Here is a 21,639-nt window from a genome sequence, read left to right as displayed (position 1 = left end):
AATAAAATTGAATTTCATATTGAAAAGAAAAACTTGTAAGAAAGTTTTAAAGCGAATAAATGTTTAGCAACTCTCAGATTTCAACTGTAGACTAAAATATACAAACATTATTCAAGAAAAAATGAGAGTTTGAGAACAGGAACCAAACCTTGGGGATTCAGTGGCAAATTCTGAAGAAAACATTGATTCAGCCAAAGAGGCATGTGGTGAGGTTGTCTGCAAGGATAGAAAAATCAGAACTTCATGGTGGACACAGGAAGTTAGAGTCAGTGAAGGAAAAGAAGAAAGCATATCAAAAGTTCCTGGTAAATATGTCGTCGGCTTATGCACTTAGAAAATAGAGACAAATGTAAGAAGGCTAAACACTGTGTAAAACTAGCTAAACAAAAGTCATGGGAAGACTTTGGCAAGAACATAGAAAATAAATATCAAGAAGATGGCAAAATTTTCTGGGAGCTGTTGGAAAAGCTCAGAAATGGAGGAAAGAGTGCTGTAAAAGGAATTAGAGTTGATAAAGCTGACAGGAAAAGTGGTGAAAAAGATATTCTTGATGTATGGAGTAATCATCATCATCAAATTCCTGCCATGTACCCTCGATGGGTGCACAAGATATGATAGTACTACATGAAAAATTTACATCATTACTAACCTCCTATCTACAATTTTCCTCCAAATCAGTCTGTTACCTGTCAATACTGCAACATTATCAGATCTTATATTTCTATATTCTAAGGCACTTTTTACTGTATCAATCCACCTATATCTTGGTCTTCTGCTGGATCTTTTTCCTGCCAACCTGGTAGGGAACACTTGTTTTGCTAATCTTTCCTCTCCCATTTTGTTTAAGTGACCATACCAGACCTGAGATTAATTCTGCTAACGCATTCCTGGATGCTAGCTATCTCAAGTTCCTTCCTAATATCATCGTTTTTGATAGGATACTGCCATTGATGCCATCTGTTCATGCCACTAATCTCTCTAAGACTCTCATATGATAAATCTGATAGATCTGCAGTCTCTACTCTTTGGTCAAATGTTTTACTTCTGACCCAGCTCTCATTATCTATAAGTTAAAATTGATTTGAACACTGTCTTGTATACAGTTAATTTAGTGTTTTGACTAATTTCTCTTATTATTCATTTGACTTCCTATCATAACAGCCTTGTTGATTCTGTTGTCTACTTCCATATTTAATTTATCATATTCACTAAAAATCTTGCCTAAGTAGCTGAAATGTTTTACTTGTTCTGTAGGTTCTCTATTCACAATGCAGTTGATATTTCATTGTTTCTGTCTATTTTCATTGTGTTTGTCTTGTTATTGCTGACCTTCATACCATATTTATTATAACAGTTATTCAGTTTAGTCAGGGAATCTTACAGACTTCTAGCATATTTATTTAGAAGTATAATATTGTCTGCAGAGAGCTGAGATTAACATCTCCAATTTTGATATCAGGTTTAATACCACTTTCCTTCATAATGTGATCCATATAGATAATGAAAAACAGAGGGGATAATATACATCCTTGTCTCACACCAGATTTAATATTAAACCATCTTCCTGTACTTCCTTCAATTCTAACTGCTGACTTACAACTCAAATAAAGACTAAGTATTGCTTGATGTAATACCCCATTGACACCATATAACTGTAGCGTATTGAATAGCTTCTCTCTTGGCACCTTGTCTTTTCCAGATCAACAAAACTTAAATACAGATCTTTGTTATATTCCCATGATTTCTCAACAATTTGTTGTAAAGTGAAAATCTTATCATGACAGACTCTATGGCCTTAATCTAGCTTGTTCTTTACCAAACTTCCCTTCCACAATCTTTCTCAACCTTTTTTCAAGCATACTTGCATAAATCTTACCAAGAACACTCATGAGGGAAATACCTCTGTAATTCTAAGATTTTTTTATTTCCCTTTTTATAAATGCATACTATGAGAGCTCTACTTCAATCATCTGGAATTTGTTCCTCTATCCATGCCTTCTGAACTATGTAGTGCAGCTACTGTAAGACCTCCATACTTGATCATTTCTGATCGAATATTATCTATTCCTGCTGCCTTTCCACATTTCAGGCTTTTGATGCCTTTTTTTTTTTACTTCAAGTATGAATATGTATTCCTGATTGCATGCCTGTTGAATATATTTTTTTTATTTTACTACTGTGCTGTCACTGATTGTTTCATTTAAGTTTTTCAAAATAATTACTCCATACATCAAGGATATCTTTTCCACCAGTTTTCATGTCACCTTTATCATCTATAATTCCTTTTACAGCACTGTTTCCTCCATTTCTGAGCTTTCAACAGAAAATTTTGCCACCTTCTTGATATTTATTTTCTGTGTTCTTGCCAGTCTTCCCATGACTTTTGTTTAGCTAGTTTTACACAGTGTTTAGCCTTTTTACATTTGTCTTTATTTTCTAAGTGCATAAGCCGACATGTTTTCCAAGTACTTTTGATATGCTTTCTTCTTTTCCTTCACTGTCTCTTTTACTTCCTGTGTCCATCATGGAGTTCTGATTTTTCTAGCCTTGCAGACAACCTCACCACATGCCTGAATCAATCAATGTTTTCTTCAGAATTTGCCACTCACTTCCCAAGGTTTGTTTCCTGTTCTCAAACTCTTTCATTTTTTCTTGAATAATGTTTTTGTATTTTAGTCTACAGTTCAAATCTGAGAGCTGCTCAAACTTTTATTCACTTTAAAACTTTCTTATCTCCTTATTGAAAAGAAGAACATTTCTATATGGAATTCAGTTTTATCCTGCTTAAGACTAAATGTTGATCACTTCCAATTTCAAATCCTCTGTACACTCTAGTGTCCTGTACCAGTGATAAAACATCACTATCAGCCACCACAAGGACTGGTTATTACTGGTTAGTAATAATCAGTCCTTTTCCTGAGCAGAAATCTAACAGGTATTTGCCATTGTTAGATTTCTTTGCTCTTTTCTCCAAATTTTCCCAAAAAATGTTTTACATGTCTGACAATCATTTCCTGCTCTGCTATTTAGATCCCAACAAGGACCAACTTTTTCTTTTTCATTGTGTCAGTTGCTTTCTCTAAAGCCTGAAAAAATTCTCCAACTTCTACCTTAGTAGAATCTTCTGTGGGATCATAAGCACAGATAAGTCTCATTATCCAGTTCCTCATTCTGATATTTGTCCACATCACTCTACTTGATATGAATTGCTATTCAAGAAAATTAGTCTCATATTTTATGTTTAGTACTATAGCTACACCTTCTTTTCCCTGATTGTCATTGCCTGAATGTAACATTTGTAGTTATTGCTCAGAAAAATCTCACCAGATTTTGCCTTTTGTTTCAGTCGCCCCTATTATGTTGATCTGGTACTTGTCCAATTCCTCAGCTTAGCTCCATTTCTTTGTCATTCAGGCTTCTTATATTGATAGTAATGATCTTGAACTCTGGTGATGTTGAGTTGGGGTGTGTTTAAGGATTTGTTCCATTAGCTGACTTTTTCCTGTTTTCCCTGGTTTCCTGGTGAAAACAACGGGGACCTTGTTTAACCAGGTGACCATATCCTGGCATGAAAATCTGTCATATTGTACCATTTTATATTATGGTTTAAGCCAATAAGAATACAATTTGGTCAGCTAAATCCCAAATTGTCAGTCCATCCTCGTTCATTCAGTATCCAGGTAGATACCTGACAGGCTGCAAGCCCTTCTCGGTTCTCTGCATTCCTTTAAAGGCTATGTATAGGTCTCCTCTCAGTTATACAGTTTTGACCCTTAAACACCCTGATTTGTTGAACTTTTTAATGGAATATTGAAAGAAGCAGAGGCACCAGATTTCTGGAGACAAAGCTACTTGATACCAATTTATAAAAATAAAAGAGATATTCAAGATTGTACAAACTACAGAGGTATCAAGCTCTTGAGTCACAAGATGAAGGTTTGGGAGAAAGTCATAGAGAGAAGAATTTGGATGGAAACTTGATTATCAGAAAATCAGTTTGGCTTAATGCCAGGAAGTTCAACAATTGAATCAAATTTTTGCATGCGACAACTGGAAAAGTATAGACAAAGAAGAAAAGACTTGAACATGATGAAGAAAGTTTATTTTTTGCTTGGGTAGTGGCCCTTCCCTTAATGCATAACATTATACATATCCGCAAGGAGATGTGTTTTGCATTATGGGAGATACTGAGATAGGAGTGATGTTAGCTTGCTCCACCTTTGCAACGAGTTGCCCGGTGTTGTACCACCTTACCCCAGTCCTGAAGATACTTTCAGGCGCAAACTTTGTTTGCTCACACTTGGATAAAGGATTAAACTAAATTTATTACTTGATCATGATGTTTATAGATCTTGAGAAAGCATACAATGAGTTCCATTAGAGTGCTCTGGAGAGTACTCCAACGAAAATCAGTCCCATTTAACTATATCTGCATCATTCAGGATATGTAGAATGGAGTGGTAACATCTGTAAGAACCTCCTGTGGCGACACTGAATATTTCCCAGTGAGAGTTGGCCTACACCCTTAGTCCTTATGTTTTCATTGATAATAGATGATCTTACTGAATTTGTGCAGGGAGAGGCGCCATGGTGTATGATATTTGTAGATGATGTAGTTTTGATTGAGCATAAGAGAGAAAGTTAATTCGAGATTAGAAGAGTGGAGGAAGGCCTTGGAATGTAATGGATTAAGATTGAGTTGGACAAAAACAGAATATATACAGTTTAGGTATTTAGGTTTAGTGTTACTGAGAGATGGTGAGATTGGTGAAGATGTGACTGGTAGAATTAGTACTGGATGGTTTGAGTGGAGACAACCAGTACTGAAGCATGTCCTGATTCGTCTAAACTTTCTGAACCATACAACATGGCAGGCCATATTGTATGGTTCAGAAAGTTGGGCTGTAAAGAAAATACATGAGCAAAGGATGAATGCAGCAGAGATGAGAATGTTAAGGTGGATGTGTGGAGTAACAAGAAAGGATAAAATTAGAAATGAATTTATCAGAGGTAGTTTGGGAGTGGTACCAGTAGTTGAAAAAATGAGTAGTTGAACAGGGTTCAGCAGCTGAAAGTGTAAATATGGGAAGTGGTAGACCAAGAAAGACATGGAAGAGTGTGGAGCAATTGAAGAAATGGCAAAAGATAGGAAAGAATGGAAAATGAGAACTTGCAAGACCGACCCCAAATAAAGGATAAGGCACAAGAAGAAGAAGATGATGATGATGATTAACTTAGCACAGGCAAACCACTGGTTTTAGAGTTGCCGTTATTCACAGTTTGGCTGTCGAAGTGTTCTATGTAGACATTGGTTTGGGAGAGTTCATAGCTGTCCCATCTAGTTTGTACATCTTCCGTTTCCATGCAAAATAACCAGCGTGTACTGTAAATATGAATAATTCAAATATGTTTGGGGGGTGGGGGGATAACTTTAACAAACAATCATCATATCATATTCCTGATATGTATCATCAGGGATACAAGATATTATAGTACTATGTGAAAAAATTATCAAGGGTCTCAATTAATGGTACATGGGTAGATAGTGAAGATATTAAAACTAATCATTATGTCTAAACTTTTTAAAATATGTTCTTTTAATATACTTTTTGGGTGAACAGAACTTTTAATAAAAGAGGAAGAATTACCTGTCAGGGTGGGGCTAGTAATTTAGCCAAATGTTTAGCAAGTTTCTACATAGGACTGTTTATACTATCTACAACTGGGAGTTCGGGTATCTTGTTTGTGAACTTTTGTTGCTCCATATGTTCTGGGTGTTTCTGCATGAAAAGGCTTGAATTTAACCATTTTCTTGAGCCATAAAGTGCCTTCAGTTATTTATGAACTTTATTCTTTTATTGCATTAGAAGTAACTCATATTTTCATAGGCTTTGTATTTTTTATTGTTGATTTTCATACTAAATTTATTACAGCAGTTGTTCAATTTAGTTATAAATCCATGTAGACTGGTACTGGATTTATTTAACAGTATAACATTGCATAAAGTACAGCAGAATTTGAATATCTTCATCTAGGTTAATGACACTTTCTTATGTAACGTGATCCCTGTATAACTACCAGTGGAGATAATGTGTTATCTTGTCTCACACTTGATTTAATATCAAACCATCTTTCTGTACCTTCTTCAGTTCTAACTTACAACTTACTTAGATTATCTGCTGTTCAATATAATGTCTCATTTGCATAATATAACTAGCATTTTGAACCACATTTCTCTTGGCAATTTGTTATATTCCCATGATTTTTCAACTATTTGTCATGAAATAAAAATTTGATTCTGACCAAACTCTGTTTGACCTAAATGTGGCTTTTCTCCAAGCTTCCCTTCCACAATTTTTCTTAGCCCTTTCTCAAGTATGTACTTGCATAAATCTTACCAGGGACTCAGTAAGGAAATTTCTCTATAATTCTCACATTCACTTCTACAGGAAAACATCGCTTAACATGATTAATTAATGTGTGCTAAGTAAAATCACGTTAAGCAAATACAATAAACAATAAGAATAATTATAATTCATCCATCAGTTAGCATAAATTTGGAGGAAAAAAAAATTACAGTATAAGCTATATTAGAGGATAAAAATCAGTTGCTTACATTTTTTTTAATGTCTAAACATTTGATTGAGCCACTTTTTTACAAAAAAAATTAAGTAAAGATGTTTGAATCATGCTCAACTTTTATTCATCTTGTCATGCAATTTGCGATAACAATCGCTTTATCAAGATTTCGGTGGACTTCGAAGCTTCGTTCAATATCAGGATCAGCATCAAACAAAATTTCCTTAGCATACTCAATATGATTGAAAACAAGTTCTTTTGCAGTTAGTTTCTTAGTCATAACATTCTCTTCTTGTTTGCACTCCTTAACATATTTCTTCATATGTATGCTGTTCTTCTAGTTGAAGGAGATCATTCTCGCTTAACTATTCTGAATGGGATTCAAGCAAGTTTCTTACATCTTCATTATCCAGTTTACTAAATCCAAGTCCTTTCCATTTGTGCTGATTTCTTCAATAAAGTTAGCTCTTGGATTTTGTGCATGATAAACTAACATAGACTGGAGTTTAAAGTCACCTTCTGCATTGGCTTCTAATCTAATAAAAGTGTAAGATGATCTTTAGATACTTAGTATCCTGGTGAGATGCTTCAGTTTTAGTTAGGAAAGTTTTTGTTGGCATACACTTCAAAAGAGACCAATTTTTTCGACATTGAATATTTGCAGATCATCATAATTACCCTCCTGAATTATCCTTTACAGTTCGTTAGGAAACCTGGCTACAGAATCTTTATCGACACTAGCAGATTCTCCAGTTATACTTGCATTATGCAGTCCAGTTCGATTTTTAAAACGGTCAAACCATCCTAAATTCGCAGTAAAGCTTTCACATTCGTCTTGAAATTTGATCTCTTTTAGTGAGGTAAAAATATTCAGAGCTTTTGCCTGAATATTCTCTATACTAAGAGGTATTCTTTCTTTTTGGTTATAATCCTCAATCCAGAGTGATAGAAGACGTTCCATCTCAATCATTAAATGTCTTCTATTTCGGGAGATGCTTAAAGAAGCAGTAGCAACTTTTCTTGTTCTTTGTGTTTTTTGCTCTTATTTAATATAGTCTGAAATGTAGACTCGATGTATCCCAGGTCTTGCACAATCATTGTATTACCAGTACCACTTTCACATCTCTTAATGACTTCCAGCTTTTTTACTCATTGCAGATTGGTGACAAAAAATTTCACGTAACATAAAATTTTGCAAAAAATCACGTTAACTGGTTAATCACTCGCTTAAAGCAGGAAATATTATTATTTTACTCAATCGCAGTAACTGATTATCGTGCATATCGAATTCATGTTAAGTGAGGTTTTCCTGTATTTCCCTTTTATAGATGTGTACTATGAGGGCTCTATTCTTATCTGGAATTTGACTCTGACCAGTCCTTCTGGATTATGCAGTATATCCACTGTAAAACATTGAATTAGGCAGTGTTTTTCATGGTCTGTCACTGAATCTCAAAGGTTTGGTTCTTGTTTTGTCTTCATTTTGTCTAGAATAATATTCATGTATTTCACTTCACCTCTGAAAGTTGCTGAACAGTGATTTGTTTTAAAACATTCTTATGCACTTTTATTTTTAATATGATATTCACTTTTCTGCTCAAAACTAAATGGTGATTACTTCTTATAGTCAATGTGACTTTTTTTTTTTAAATTATTTCTTATGTCTATTCTGTCCATTTGAAATTGGGCATGCTTTATGTTGGAATATATTATTGACTAGTCCATGCTTTGAACAGAAATCCTGCATGTACTTAAGATTGTTATTAGTTTTACTCTTTTGTCCAAATTTTCCCAAAACATTTCTTATGTCTGGTAATCATTTCCTACTCTGCATTTACATTATTTTCCAACAAGGAACAAGTTTTCCTTTTTCTTTGTGCCAGCTGCCTTCTGTAATGCCTCTAAAATTTCTCCCCTTCTTCCTTAGAACTTCTGTGACACCATAGGCACAAATAAGATGCATCGTCCATTTCCTCATTTTGATGTTTGCCCACATCATACTTAATATTGGCTACCATTTAAGAAGATTATCCTCATATTTTATTTATTATTATTATTTCGGGCTACTCCAGAGAGTCCTTAGACTCATCGAGGGAGGCCCTAAACATCATGTCCACACAACTATTCGACAGTCTCACAGTATCTATCATATCTTGCCTTGAACTCGCTCACTGTCATAGCACCCACAACAGACTCTGGCAGCTTATTCCACTCATTTACCACTCTAAAAGTAAAGAACCCAGCTCTAACACCCCTGCTAACCACACTCTTGCCCAGCTTCCATAGGTGTTCCCTAGTTCTCCCACCACCACCAGTCCTGATCTCAAAAATATCCTCTGAATTAATCCTATAGAATCCTTTTAGCAATTTGAATGTCTCAATCATATCTCCCCTTTTCTGCCTATCAACTAGTTTCTGCAACTCACAAATCTTCAACCTGTTCTCATATGGTTCATTCCATAGACCTGCTATCATCTTGGTCACTCGCCTCTGGATCCTCTCCACCTCCTCCCCATCAAGAAGGAACCGAGGTGACCAAATCTGGGCACAGTAGTCGAGATGAGGTCTTATCAGGGTTCGGTACAGAGGTACAATAACTTGCTTGTCTCTGCTCGTCAAGGTATTTTTCAACAACCAAGTGAGTTGATGAGTTGATTTAGCTACTTTTGCAATGTGCCCCCTAAACTTCATCTCCCTATCCACCAACACTCCCAAGTCCCTGGCCTCATTAATCTCTTGGAGTACAGTTCCACCAATGTAGTATACTGTTGCTAATCTTTTCACCCCAAAATGCATAACCTTACATTTTGTCACATTAAATTGACATCCATTCTCCTTTGCCCAGAACTCCAATCTATCTAAATCATCCTGCAAGACTTTGACATCTTCTGCATTCACTATCGCCCTACCCAACTTTGCATCATCAGCGAACAAATGAACTGTTCCACTTAGATCCTTCCCTATATCGTTAATGAACAGATTAAACAGCAGTGGTCCAAGAACAGAACCCTGTGGCACACCACTAGTTACAGGCCGTCTTTTGGACTCTACTCCTGAATAAACTACTCTTTGATATCTCTCCATCAACCACCCACCTATCCATCTCACCAACCCTATATCCATTCCCATATGTTGTAGTTTACGGATTAGAATTCCATGTGGTATCCTGTCAAACGCTTTTGCCAGGTCCAGCAGTATCACTGTAAACCCATTTCCCTTATCCAGTTCTGCCGTCACCTTGTTATAAAACTTGAGCAAGTTACTGAGGCATAATCTACCCTTCACAAAGCTATGCTGTCCCCTGTACAGTATCTCATTTTCATCAATCCATTCCTGTATTTTTCCCTTGACTACTTTCTCCAAGACCTTGACGACGACTCCTGATATGCTGATCGGTCGGTAATTTGTCACCATAGTCTTGGATCCTCCTTTATGCAGTGAAACTATTTTCCCCTCTTTCCACGCCTTCGGGACTAAACCAGACCCAAGACTCAGATTAAACAACATGGTCAAGGGCACTGATAATTCCTTAGCCGCTTCACACAAGACCCGTGCTGGTATACCATCCAATCCCACAGATGTATTCACATTAAGGTTCTGTAATAGACTATTCACCTCCACTTCATTCATCACAATTCCTGTATAAACTAATGGTTCCTTCATTTTTTTAATGTCACCACCTGAATGATATACTTTTGCAAAGTGTGCGCTCAGTAACTCCACTATATCAACTGGTTCAGTGACCTCCTTACCGTCGTCATTCCTTAAAATCATTTTGCCATGTACAGTTTTTTTCTTGCTTGCAGCATATTGAAAGAACTGTTTGGGATTCTCTTTTGCTTGCATAGCTAGTTTCCTTTCATAATCGGCTTTTGCTGTTTTTACCACACTCGTTACCCTTCTGGCCTGCACTTTATACCGTTCATGTGCCTGCAGGTCACCCCTTTCTTTAAATTCCCTCCACAGTTGTTTCTTTTTTTGCAGCTCAAGCTTAATGGTGTTATTCATCCATTTAACCCCTACTTGTTTTACTATTCGGACCCCTAGGTATTCAATCAGCCATAACCTCCTGTAAATGCTCCTTGACCACTTCCCATGCTCTATTGACGTCCAGCCCTTGCAGTTGTACATGCCACGGCACTGATCCAAGCAATCTCCTAAGCTTGTCAAACTTGCCAGCACGGTAATTCCACATATACCCTGTCTTAATCAAAAATTCCACACCTTTAGCCACCTCCCAGGTCAAGACCTTATGATCACTCTCACCAATAGGTGGCAACATGGTCATATTCATTACAGTCAAATTGTGAGATGCTATTACCAGGTCAAGCACTCTCACACACCTAGTATTTTCAATTACATGCTGTCTCAGATAGTTATCCCTTAATAATTGAATAAAATCCATTTCCTTCCAATTAATGTTCATTTTATTATTATTATTATTATGTGACACCTCCAAGGAGTCCAAAGACTCATCAAGGGAGGGCACCTATTCTACAACTCTGTCTCCACCACTCAATCCATCAGCTACACAAGTGCCATCTACTGCTCACCACCACTAGTATTTTCACAGACAGTCACAAATATCCATGCCCAAGCCTGGATTCAAACTCACAGCCTTTTGGTTGGAGAGCAGATATGCTAACCACTCGGCCAATCAGGCTGGCATTTTTACATCCAACAGGAAATGGGGGGATAAAATAGGATGAAAGAAAAATACAAGAAAGACACTAATAAATCCAAAAAAATAAATAAACCCAATTACTGCAATATTTTCAATACAAAGCAAACCCACCATTCATCTATCTGCCATCTAGAAGTAATAATGTATTATCCTTCCATTTCCACAATCATGACATCTATGATTAAAAAAAAAAAAGTTGTATAAATGCATGCATTGTGGTATACCCTTTTTGATGACAATATTCAATGAAGCACTCTCATATCCTAACTGCTTTTTTATATCTATAATTTAGATTTTTTTTTTTTTTTAATGTCTGCTTGTTTCATTCTTATTGCCTTATAGTTTTACATTACTACTTTTTTTCAGTTTCATGGTTTCTTATTTGTAATTGAAAACATTTATTGGATAAGGAACTTTCAAAACTCAGCTAAGGTTATTTGTCATCAATCTAGTTATCTGGGTGAACCTAAAATTAAAATTTGTCAAATCATATCAAGTTTTTTAAATAGTAAATTTGACAAATGTAGCTATAAGGGCTCTATTGAAACCTTGAGCTTTAGTTTGAAAGATGTCAGTTTGTTTATAATGTGAGAAATGTTTGTAATGAGTTTTTATTTAAAAGATGACTTTGCCAGTCTAATATGAATGTGGTAGCTTTTATCCTTCCAGAAACTTGGAAGGATAAAACAGGTTTATCCTTCCAAGTTTGGAAGGATAAAAGGGTTTTTCATCATGCAAAACAGACGAACCCATAGAGCACTTAAAATGAACAGGCATTAATATACACATAGCATTGATAATAATTCCAACAAAACTAAGCTGATGAAATTTAATATGAATTGTTATTGAGATCACATATTAAAATATGTCATTCAACTAAATCATTTTATGGGCAATAGACAGAAACAAAATCATTATCCATACAATGTAATAGTGAATGTTGTCATACAAGAATGCTGTTACAAAATTCATGTTTCTAGTTTTGTCTTCAGTCATTTCCTTACTTGTACAAATTGTACAAGTACAATATAATTTCTGCTATCAAGTGAACTTCAGTATATCCTTAAATCCAACTTCCACTAATGTGATTCACAGAACATCAGAACTAGCCTTGAAAGTGAGTGACTCCTTCCATAATATAATGCAGTATGCAGAACACTTCTTTAATTAACTATTTTTTGTGGTATAGAAACATGAGCAAACTGAATCAGCTTACCATACTGTGGGAAGCAGTGATATGTAACCAATTAAGGTATTTTAAATATACCATATTTACTTGAGTATAACTCGTCCTCGCATATATCTTTCACTCCTGATTTACTTTACGGAAAAAAGAAATTAAAAAGTTTTGCGTATACCTTGCGCATGAAAAAGGTTTAAAACTTTAAGAAATAGATTTTGAATGTTGTTATGGCAATTTCAGGTATTTTGGAATTCCGTTGAAGAGAGTCATTTCAGTCAACAATTGTTGGCTTGCCTTTGTCACTGAATCGTATGATCTTTTGTTAATATACCCCACCAATCTTATGCATGTCTTCATAACTGCACTATCTCTACCGGCTTACCATTGCTGTCCGTTTTGCACTCTGCTTTCACTTCTCATTAGTTATTTGTGAAGGATTGTTCATAACTTATCTCAGGTCTTGTAAATTACTGGTAATTTTTGCTTGAAATATGGAGAAACATTCAAGTTACAGTGCTGATTTTAAACTCGGTAAAGATCATATGATTCTAAAATGATGAAATGACAAGCAATAATGAAACTGTTTGTTTTGATTTAATTACAGAAACATTGTCGTCAAAGATTCAAATATATCACATGATGGTGATTGGCAGCCTTTTAATTTTCAATGTAAATAACATTGATAATTAAAATTTAAATGCATTCATTTTATAAATGTGAGCAATTATAATGAATACTGAGGATTTAGGTTTTAATGTCAATTTAGTTTTTTCCTGAAAAAAATTAGTTTCCAAAAAATCTCCACATATATCTTGCACCATGATTTTTTAACTTTCATTTTGGTGGTAAAAGTGCGAGTTTATTTGAGTAAATGCAGTAACTAGTAAACTGTATTTTTTCAGATTAGTATCAGGCCAACATTGCTACAATGATCATTTACAAGAAGTCATAATAAACAAAGGGATATCGGATATTTCAGTTTAAGTAACTATAAAACATGATGTGATTTGTGTGATGTTGTACTAGGTTTAATATACCATTAGGATTCAAGAGGAAGATGGTTAAAAAAAAATCGAATGCAATGTTGGGTGATTATCAGAATTACTTCCCAAAATGAGAAACCCTGAGACAATAATTTTTTATTTGATTTGCAGAGTAAGGATTCATATTTCTCTTTGTATATATTTTTCTCTTGAACTCTTGATTGGCAGAAATTGCATGTCGTGCAATATCTTTCTACATAAACAAACACCAGCGCTCCTGTTTGACCAAAGTAACAGAGACTATATGAGCAAAATACTTACATCCAATACTTGTGTATTGGATGATAAATTCAGCTTGTCCTTATCAAGGAAAGAAACTAATTGCAAATATGATAAAATGGGACCTCTGTATTTTCAGATAGCAGAAGTATCTCATTTGTTGTATATACGTTTCCTCAGAAAAGATAGTGAGTCTTCTCTGAGATAATTTGTATATAAAGAACAGAAATCTGGTAGAGATAGAGAATGGTGATTATCTTGATCCTTTTTCTCTGAGATAAATATCAACGATTAGGATGAAATGTGGATTTGATGAACTTTGCATTTATCTATGGAACACACATTGAGAGCACGGTGTATCAAAGTTTTAATTTTTAATATAGCATGCATGTGTGCATCCATTCAACATATGAAAGACTGCAAAATCTAAGTGCATCGCTCTATTTTTGCTTCTTTTAACTTAATCATTGCACCAGTGATGTCTTTGATATTAAGCTGAAAATTTTGTAAGAAATAAATAATTGCTTAAGCAATAATTCAGTCAATCAATGCCAGCCTGGTTGGTTGAGGTTGAGTGGTTAGCGTATCCACTCTCCAGCCAAAAGTCTGCGGGTTTGAATCCTGCTGTGGGCATGGATGCTTGTGATTGTGGGCAGTAGATAGCATTGGTGTAGATGATGCAGTTCACTGTAGTTGGTGGATTGAGTGGTGATGACCAAGAGTTGTAGAGCAGGTGCCCTCCCTCGATGAGTCCTTAGACTCCTTGGAGATGTCACGTAATAATAATAATAATGTCCAATAAATATTTTTATATGTTACATTTCATTAAGTTCTTGCATTACTTTCATGTAAAAGGAAATTGTGAAGTGAAAACTTGTCATGTATCATTCAACTTTATTTATCTTTTATATCACAGTGCATTGTAGAATAAATGGGTGTGATCCATGATCCATCATAGAAAGTACAAGGTGTTGTAAACAGTTTCTGTGGTTGCATTTCTTTTTTATTTTTATTCTATTCCATGCAATATAGTTCCCATGTATCTTGATACAGCATTCATACCACTGGGGAAAACATTCAAGAAGATGTTTTAAACTCAGCAAAGTGCAACTTCTAAATGTGGAACATTTTATCTTATCATGCAATCTTCTCTTTAGTTTCAAACCAAAGTTGTAGCACACCGAATCCTGATTGTGAAGAGGATGGAAACAACATTTGTACTATTTCAGGCCAAAAATTCTTCAACAGATAATAGAATTTTCCTTCACTCCTGGTGTAGATTTTGTCAGAATGTTAGATGATCTAAATAAGATTTTCAATTGACCATCTAACTGTAATACAGTATCTCTCTTTTTTTGTGAACATTACCTTAATCTTCACTGTGTTTACATTTTTCAATCAGTCTTCAATGGATTCCGATAACCTTATTAATTTCAGTGTTAATCCTGTCTCATTTTTGTCTTTTTCTTGAGAAAAAGAACCTATTTCTTTCGGTCTTATTTCTTGGCAACATTCATATCTCTGGACAAGATGAGATTTTCCTTAAGATAACTCTGTTTTTTTTTTTTCTTTTTTTTTTTTTTTTTTTTTTTTTTTTTTTTTTTTTTCATAAACCTATTACAAATGTCACCTCTTCAGCAGCCAAAAAATTAGCACCTCTATTCAAGACATTACTTTTCTCTGAATAACGAACTTTATAAAAAATCATCCAACTATTAATACTGTTCTCACATTTAGGGTAGTTTCCCTGAGATCTTAAAAATACTTGACTTGGTGCACAAAAGAGGATTTAAGTTAATTCCTCTCTTTCCCTGTCTCTCATCAGTTCACTCCACTATTTCACAAAGATTCTGATGTTCACACTTCATTATTGTAGTGTCATTGTAATTTCTCCTCTATCCTCAAAAGACATGCAGTAGCTGTTCAACACTGCTCCACAATTTAAACAAACTGACAGAACAATATTTCTTCCTTTTCATTCATTTTCTCCATTTTAACAGTCTTCTGTCTTATTTTCAAATCCAGTGTCAGTAAGTTTCATCATTCTCCTCAGATCTACCAACAACAGTACTGAAGTACTCGTTATTAAGCAACATTTTTTATGTTATCACTAGAAATTTTTTAAAAAAATCCATCAAAAAACGGACACCATTCCCCTTTATTCATATTGTTTCCTCTCTGAAAATAAGTTTTAACATATCAAAAGTTTAGTTTTTGAGGTAAATGGCAACTGAACCAGTATAGATTCTTCACTTCTTCTCTACCCACCTATTGGAGAGAAGCTTTATGCTAACTGCTGTCAGGTTCTGACTAATTCAGAAATTTTTATCACACCTCATAATTTACTAGTAAAGGATTAATATAATATATTTATCAACAAGAAGATATGAGCAAAGTATAAATTTTAGTTACTTTGTAAAAGAGTTTATTAATGGCAGAAAATTCTTTTCAGATATCTTGCTGAACGGCATGAAGAACTTTTCTTGGATTCTGCTTATGTTGATGCTACTGAAGTTTCATCAATAAAGGTAGAAAACATGACATGACATGACATGACATGAGGATGTAAAATGTACTATAAAAATTGTTTCACTATTGTAACAATGTATCACTGTAGCTACATGAAACTCCTTGTTCATTGTATATATTATCATTTTTGCATTCACCATGTTGTATGATTATTCCTTCACTGTCATCAGTTTTAATTGTTTGTACAAATCAAAGAACATATATGTATATAAAATCCGTATTCATCTCTTCATTTGTATGTTTCTTTATTTTACCTTTAATTTTCAAAATAAACGAAACTTTTTTTGCAGTTTTTATAACCAGCAAGTCCTACAAATTTATAGCAGTAATGGAAACATAGAGATCGATGGTGTAATTATTCCTTCACTGTCATTTAACTGTGTATATAAATCAATATATATATGTATTGAAATCTATATTCATCACTTCATTTTTACGTTTCTTTATTTTACCTTTAATTCTCAAAATGGACTACATCATTTTTGCAGCTGTTTTATAACTAGCCAGTTATGCATATTTCCAATAGAAATGGGAAAACAGAGAATTCAAGGATTCTTTTATTTCTTCCTTACCATAGGAAAGAGAGGGGGGGGGCATTCTGTAATATACAGTGTTTCTTAACTTGTGCTCCACGGATCCCTAAAGTCCATGGCTGTTTAGAAAATTACTTTTTCTCAGCAGATTAATGAAATGTATATATACACATTCAGATTGCAAAAATGACCTATGGATATGCATCTTACATGAGGTTCTCATAAATCAAAAGGTTAAGAGTTGTTGATGCACAAGATTCTTTTCATTGATGGCTGATATTTCCATTCCTTCAGTGCAATTGTATTCTGTATTCATAAAAACATCTTTTGAGAAATATTAATTTGGATTTATATTGGAATTAATTTTGTTCTGTTTCTTTATCATTATCACAGAATTGCATATATGCCTCTTGGCATATATACATATTATAAAGCATATGGTGATATCTGGTGGACCAATTCCAGTTAATCAGGGTAGCCATTTTTTTGGGACAAGTCAATGAGAATATAACAAGAATTTGCTTCATTTATTTGGGACACAGTGCTGTTTATTTAGGCCACTCAGTAGCCTCTATCACATGGAGGATTAGAAAATTTACGTTATCATACTTCAAAAATTTTGTGCTGATGACATCTGCAATGCTGATGAAACAGGTCTATTTTATTGTGCCACATCAGATGTTTCCTTTATAAATGCTACACTGTTTTCGATCATTAAAAGCAGTGGATCATTTAACAGTATTATGCTCTTCAAATATGTCAGGAATTAATAAATGAAAGCTGTTAGTTATTGGTAGAAGAGCATGGATGCTTTAAAGGGATTAGAATGGAGAATTTACCCAGTCATATGAACAAAAATGGGTAGATGACATCTGAATTTTTTAAGAATTGACTTATGAGCTGAGGCATGGAATCACAACAAAAAATTTAAAAAAATTTATTGGTTCTTGACAGTCGCTAAGGAAGTCAGTGCAAAAGGTAATATTTTAAAAGAAACACAGTTTATGGCTGATAGTTTTGCAAAAAATAAGCAAGACGATTCAAAACTGTTTTGCCCACTATGGTTTTAAGCAATTCAGTCATGAATATATTATGTGTGGCGATTAGTGAAAATAACATCCCATTAGACGTAAACCACATCAGAAAGTATGAAGAGGCTGCATTCATTGATGGCAGGTTTCAGTACTATAATGAGAATGGAGAATTTGGGGAGGAAATTACAGCAAAGCATCAGAAGACAGAAGAACAAGAAAGTGATGAGGTTGACACTCATGAGCTTGAATAACTGACTACCCAGGACGCTAGAAAATTTATTACTGGATTGCAACTCTTTCATGTAGGAAGGTAGGTATCTAGTGCATATTTGCACTTAGATACCTGTGCTGATTTTGTTTAATTGCAATCGATGAAAAAAATAAGACTACAATTAATTCCTACACTGTTTAACTGCTAAGAGCTGCATCTGTATTTAATATGTACATAAATGAAATTATTTTTGTGGTAAATATTTTACTTTAATTAAAGCCAACTGTTTATAAGTCAACATTTTGTCTTATATACATACACCTTTTAACCTGTGATGTGCAGCTTTGGAGAAGCCTCTTAATTGGGCCAAATTATGCTATTTCTAATGTGGCCCAGTTAACTAAAATCTACTATATGTATAAAATCCAGGTGTGTGTGTGTATGTAAGACTTAGCATGCATATCACTTGACAAAAATATATATATATATATATATATATATATATATATATATATATTTTTTTTTTTTTTTTTGTCAAGTGATATGCATGCTAATATATATATATATATATATATTCATGAACGAGGAAATAAAGGTCAGTCATGTGAATATTTGGGTGAAATATTTGCAGTTTTTTTTTGCATGCATTTAAATTCTTAAAAGCTCAGAATAAATGTTGTGTTTTTGGCTAATGGCAGAAAATTTCAAGATGTGAAATGCCTATTTTCTAGTGTGGGGAGGGAGGGGTCTTAAGCTTAATTTCTTTGCCCATCTACCTTATACACAAATATTTGCATTGCTGTCAAAGTCAGAATTTAATATGGATCATACTATTGTTCACAACATCAAAACAGAAAATTGGAAACGGGTGAATTTTTATGTAGAAGAAACTGAAATGAATGAGGCAAATAAAATTAAAGCTTTTGTATCCCTAAAATTTTTTTTAAAAGAAAACTTGGACAGCTGCATCATGCACTTAATTTGCAAGAATATTGTGAACAAAATCTGACCTCAATTTCAATACAGTCAGTAAATATGAATATTTATTTGCTTTCTTAAAACTGAATAAAGAACATACATTGTGACATTTCTCTTTCATGGTGTGGGAGAATTACTGATCATTTTATTTTGTTGGATTCCAAATACTACAAAGGGGGGGGGGGGGTCTTTTTGACCATTTCATGTTTCAAAGAATAAATATTACAATAAAATTACTTAAGGGAAAACAGGAGTCAGTAGTCTTCCAACCATAGGTTTGTTGTCTTGGATTTTCAATTCTAATTATTGCTGTGTCCTTTGTTCTTAAAGATCATATCTGTCATTAAATTCCTGAAATTTTCCTTGGTGGGGGAGGGTACAGAATAATGTGATGATACTAGCTAAAAAGTTTACATTATTACTTTTTGACAATTTTCCTCCAGATTAGTGAATTCTAATATTGTCGGAGCATATACTTTGGTGTTATAACACAATTTAACTGCATCAATCTGCCTTGATCTTGGTCTTCCCCCTTGATTTTTTTTCCTGCCATTTTGGCATTGAACACCTCCTGTGCTAATCTTTTCTCTCCTGTTCTGTTTAAGTGACAATACCACCTGAAATTAGTTCTGCTCACACATTCCTGAATTCTAAGAATCTTAAATAAAGTGCCTTTTTAATATCTTATTTAAATATGCTCCTCCCATTAATGTCATCTGTTCATCTCAAATAATTTTTCTCAGAACTCTCATATCTTTGGTATCTAGTCTTTCATTAAATGTTTTATTTCTAACCCAGCTCTCATATCCATAAGTTCATATTGGCTTGAATACTGTCTTGTATATAGCTAGTTTAGTATTTTGACTAATTTCTTCTTATTCCATTTAAATTTATTCATTTGACTCCTTACCATACCACCTTTGCTAATGCTGTTATGTTTTGCCATATTTAAGCTATCTTCACTAAAAATTGTGCCTAAATATTTGAAATATTTTATGCATTCTCATTCAAGATACAACTGACATTTTCATTGTTCTGCCTATTTTTGTCTTTTGTCTATTTATGCCTATTTATGTGTTTTGTATTTGTTACAGCAGTCAAATTCAGTTCAGTTATGGAATCCTGCAAAGTCATGCTGAATTTATTTGTATTTATCAGTATAACATCATCTGCTGAAAGTAAAGAGCTGAGATTAACCACCTCCAAATTTTGATATCAGGTTTAATGCTCCTTTTCTTCATAATGTGAACCATGAAATAGTGTGCATTTTGGATTTTGGTCTTACATTTGAGGTTACATTAAACCTCCTTCAATTCTAACTGCTAACTTTCAATTAAATATAGACTGTGTATTGCTCAATATAATGTTCTGTTTAAACTGTGTCACTGGTGTTTTGAACAGCTTTTCTCTTAACATCTTGTCATCTGCTTTTTCCAGATCTGCAAAACTTAAGTGCAGACCCTTGTTATATTCCTGCGATTTCCCAACTATTTGTCTTAAAGTGGAAATCTGACTTAACAACTGCTGTTTGGCCTGAACCAGCCTTTCTCAAGTGTTCTTGCATAAAACTCATCCTCTGTAATTCTTACATTCTTTTATTTCCTTTTTTTTATAGATTGGTACTGAACAGTAGGTTGTTAAATTTCTCACTATTGTTCTTTGCTCATGCTGATGTCTTACAATATGTAAAATTAAATAATTGTATAGTAAATCATTTTTGCATGTGATTTTATAATTATAGAAACTTCACACTATAAAGAAAGTCTTATTCCTTCATGGCAAAAGAGCAATATTCTAAGCAAGCTATAATTGAAAATTTGTTAGGTATAACTTTTTTTACCTCCATATTTGAGCATTTCTAGTTAAATATTATCTAGTCCAGCTTCCTTTTCACATCTTTATCTTCAGCTTTCATGTCACCTTTATCATCTTTGATTCCTTTCACTGTACTCTTCCCTCTTTTAACTCCTTGAGTTCACCACGGCGTTCTGATTTTTCTGTCCTTGCAGACAACTTCATTGCATGCTTGTGGCTGAAGCAATCACTATTTTCTTCAGATCTCCAATTGAGTGTCCGAGGTTTAATTCTTGTTTTCAGACTCATTTCTTTTTTGAATAATCTTTTTATATTTGAGTCTGCATCTCACTTCTGAAAGCTCTTCAGACTTGTTTCTTTTTAAAGCTTTCTGACACACACACATACACTTTTTTTTTTCAACATGATATTTGATTTTATTCCACTCAAAACTAAATGTTGATACTTCCTGTTTCGTATCCTCTGTATAAATTTGTGTTCTGGACATAAGATATTGCTTGCTATCAATTTAATATAATATAACTTAATCAGCAGTACTTTTTACTTTTCTTATTTCATCTTTCTCCATGTGAATTTGTGCAAATCATCATGTGCCAAATTATTAATAATGACTTGTTCATGTCCTGAACTAGTTTTTATCATTGGTCTTTTCTTCAGATTTTCCCAAAAAGATTTCTATATGTCTAGTATTCATCCTACTCTGCTGTTTAGTTTGGCAGCAAGGACACCAACTTTTCCATTTTCTTTATGTTCAATTGCCTTCACTAATGACTGGGAAAATTTCTCCTCTATTTCATAGAAAAATTTCTGAGGCACCGTAGGCACTGATAA

At 34.0% G+C, this 21,639-nt stretch overlaps 1 protein-coding gene across 2 annotated transcripts in view; it reads left to right on the top strand.

The window, feature by feature from the left end:
* msl-3 (male-specific lethal 3) overlaps nucleotides 1-16,469 on the top strand; it is a 164,014-nt gene extending 147,545 nt beyond the window's left edge. For both annotated transcript variants that reach the window (XM_090402134.1, XM_090402135.1), the window contains exon 12: nucleotides 16,161-16,469. In XM_090402134.1, the coding sequence (XP_090258260.1) occupies nucleotides 16,161-16,254 (94 nt within the window). In that variant the 3' untranslated portion in view covers nucleotides 16,255-16,469. The remainder of the gene's footprint in view (nucleotides 1-16,160) is intronic.
* The last annotated feature ends 5,170 nt before the right edge of the window (nucleotides 16,470-21,639 follow it).

Source organism: Typopeltis vanoorti, chromosome 12 (genome assembly GCF_054136105.1).
Source record: "Typopeltis vanoorti isolate ZY-2024b chromosome 12, IOZ_Tvanoo_1.0, whole genome shotgun sequence".
NCBI classification, from domain to species: Eukaryota; Metazoa; Arthropoda; class Arachnida; order Uropygi; family Thelyphonidae; genus Typopeltis; species Typopeltis vanoorti.
This window is presented reverse-complemented; position numbering and strand designations above follow the sequence as displayed.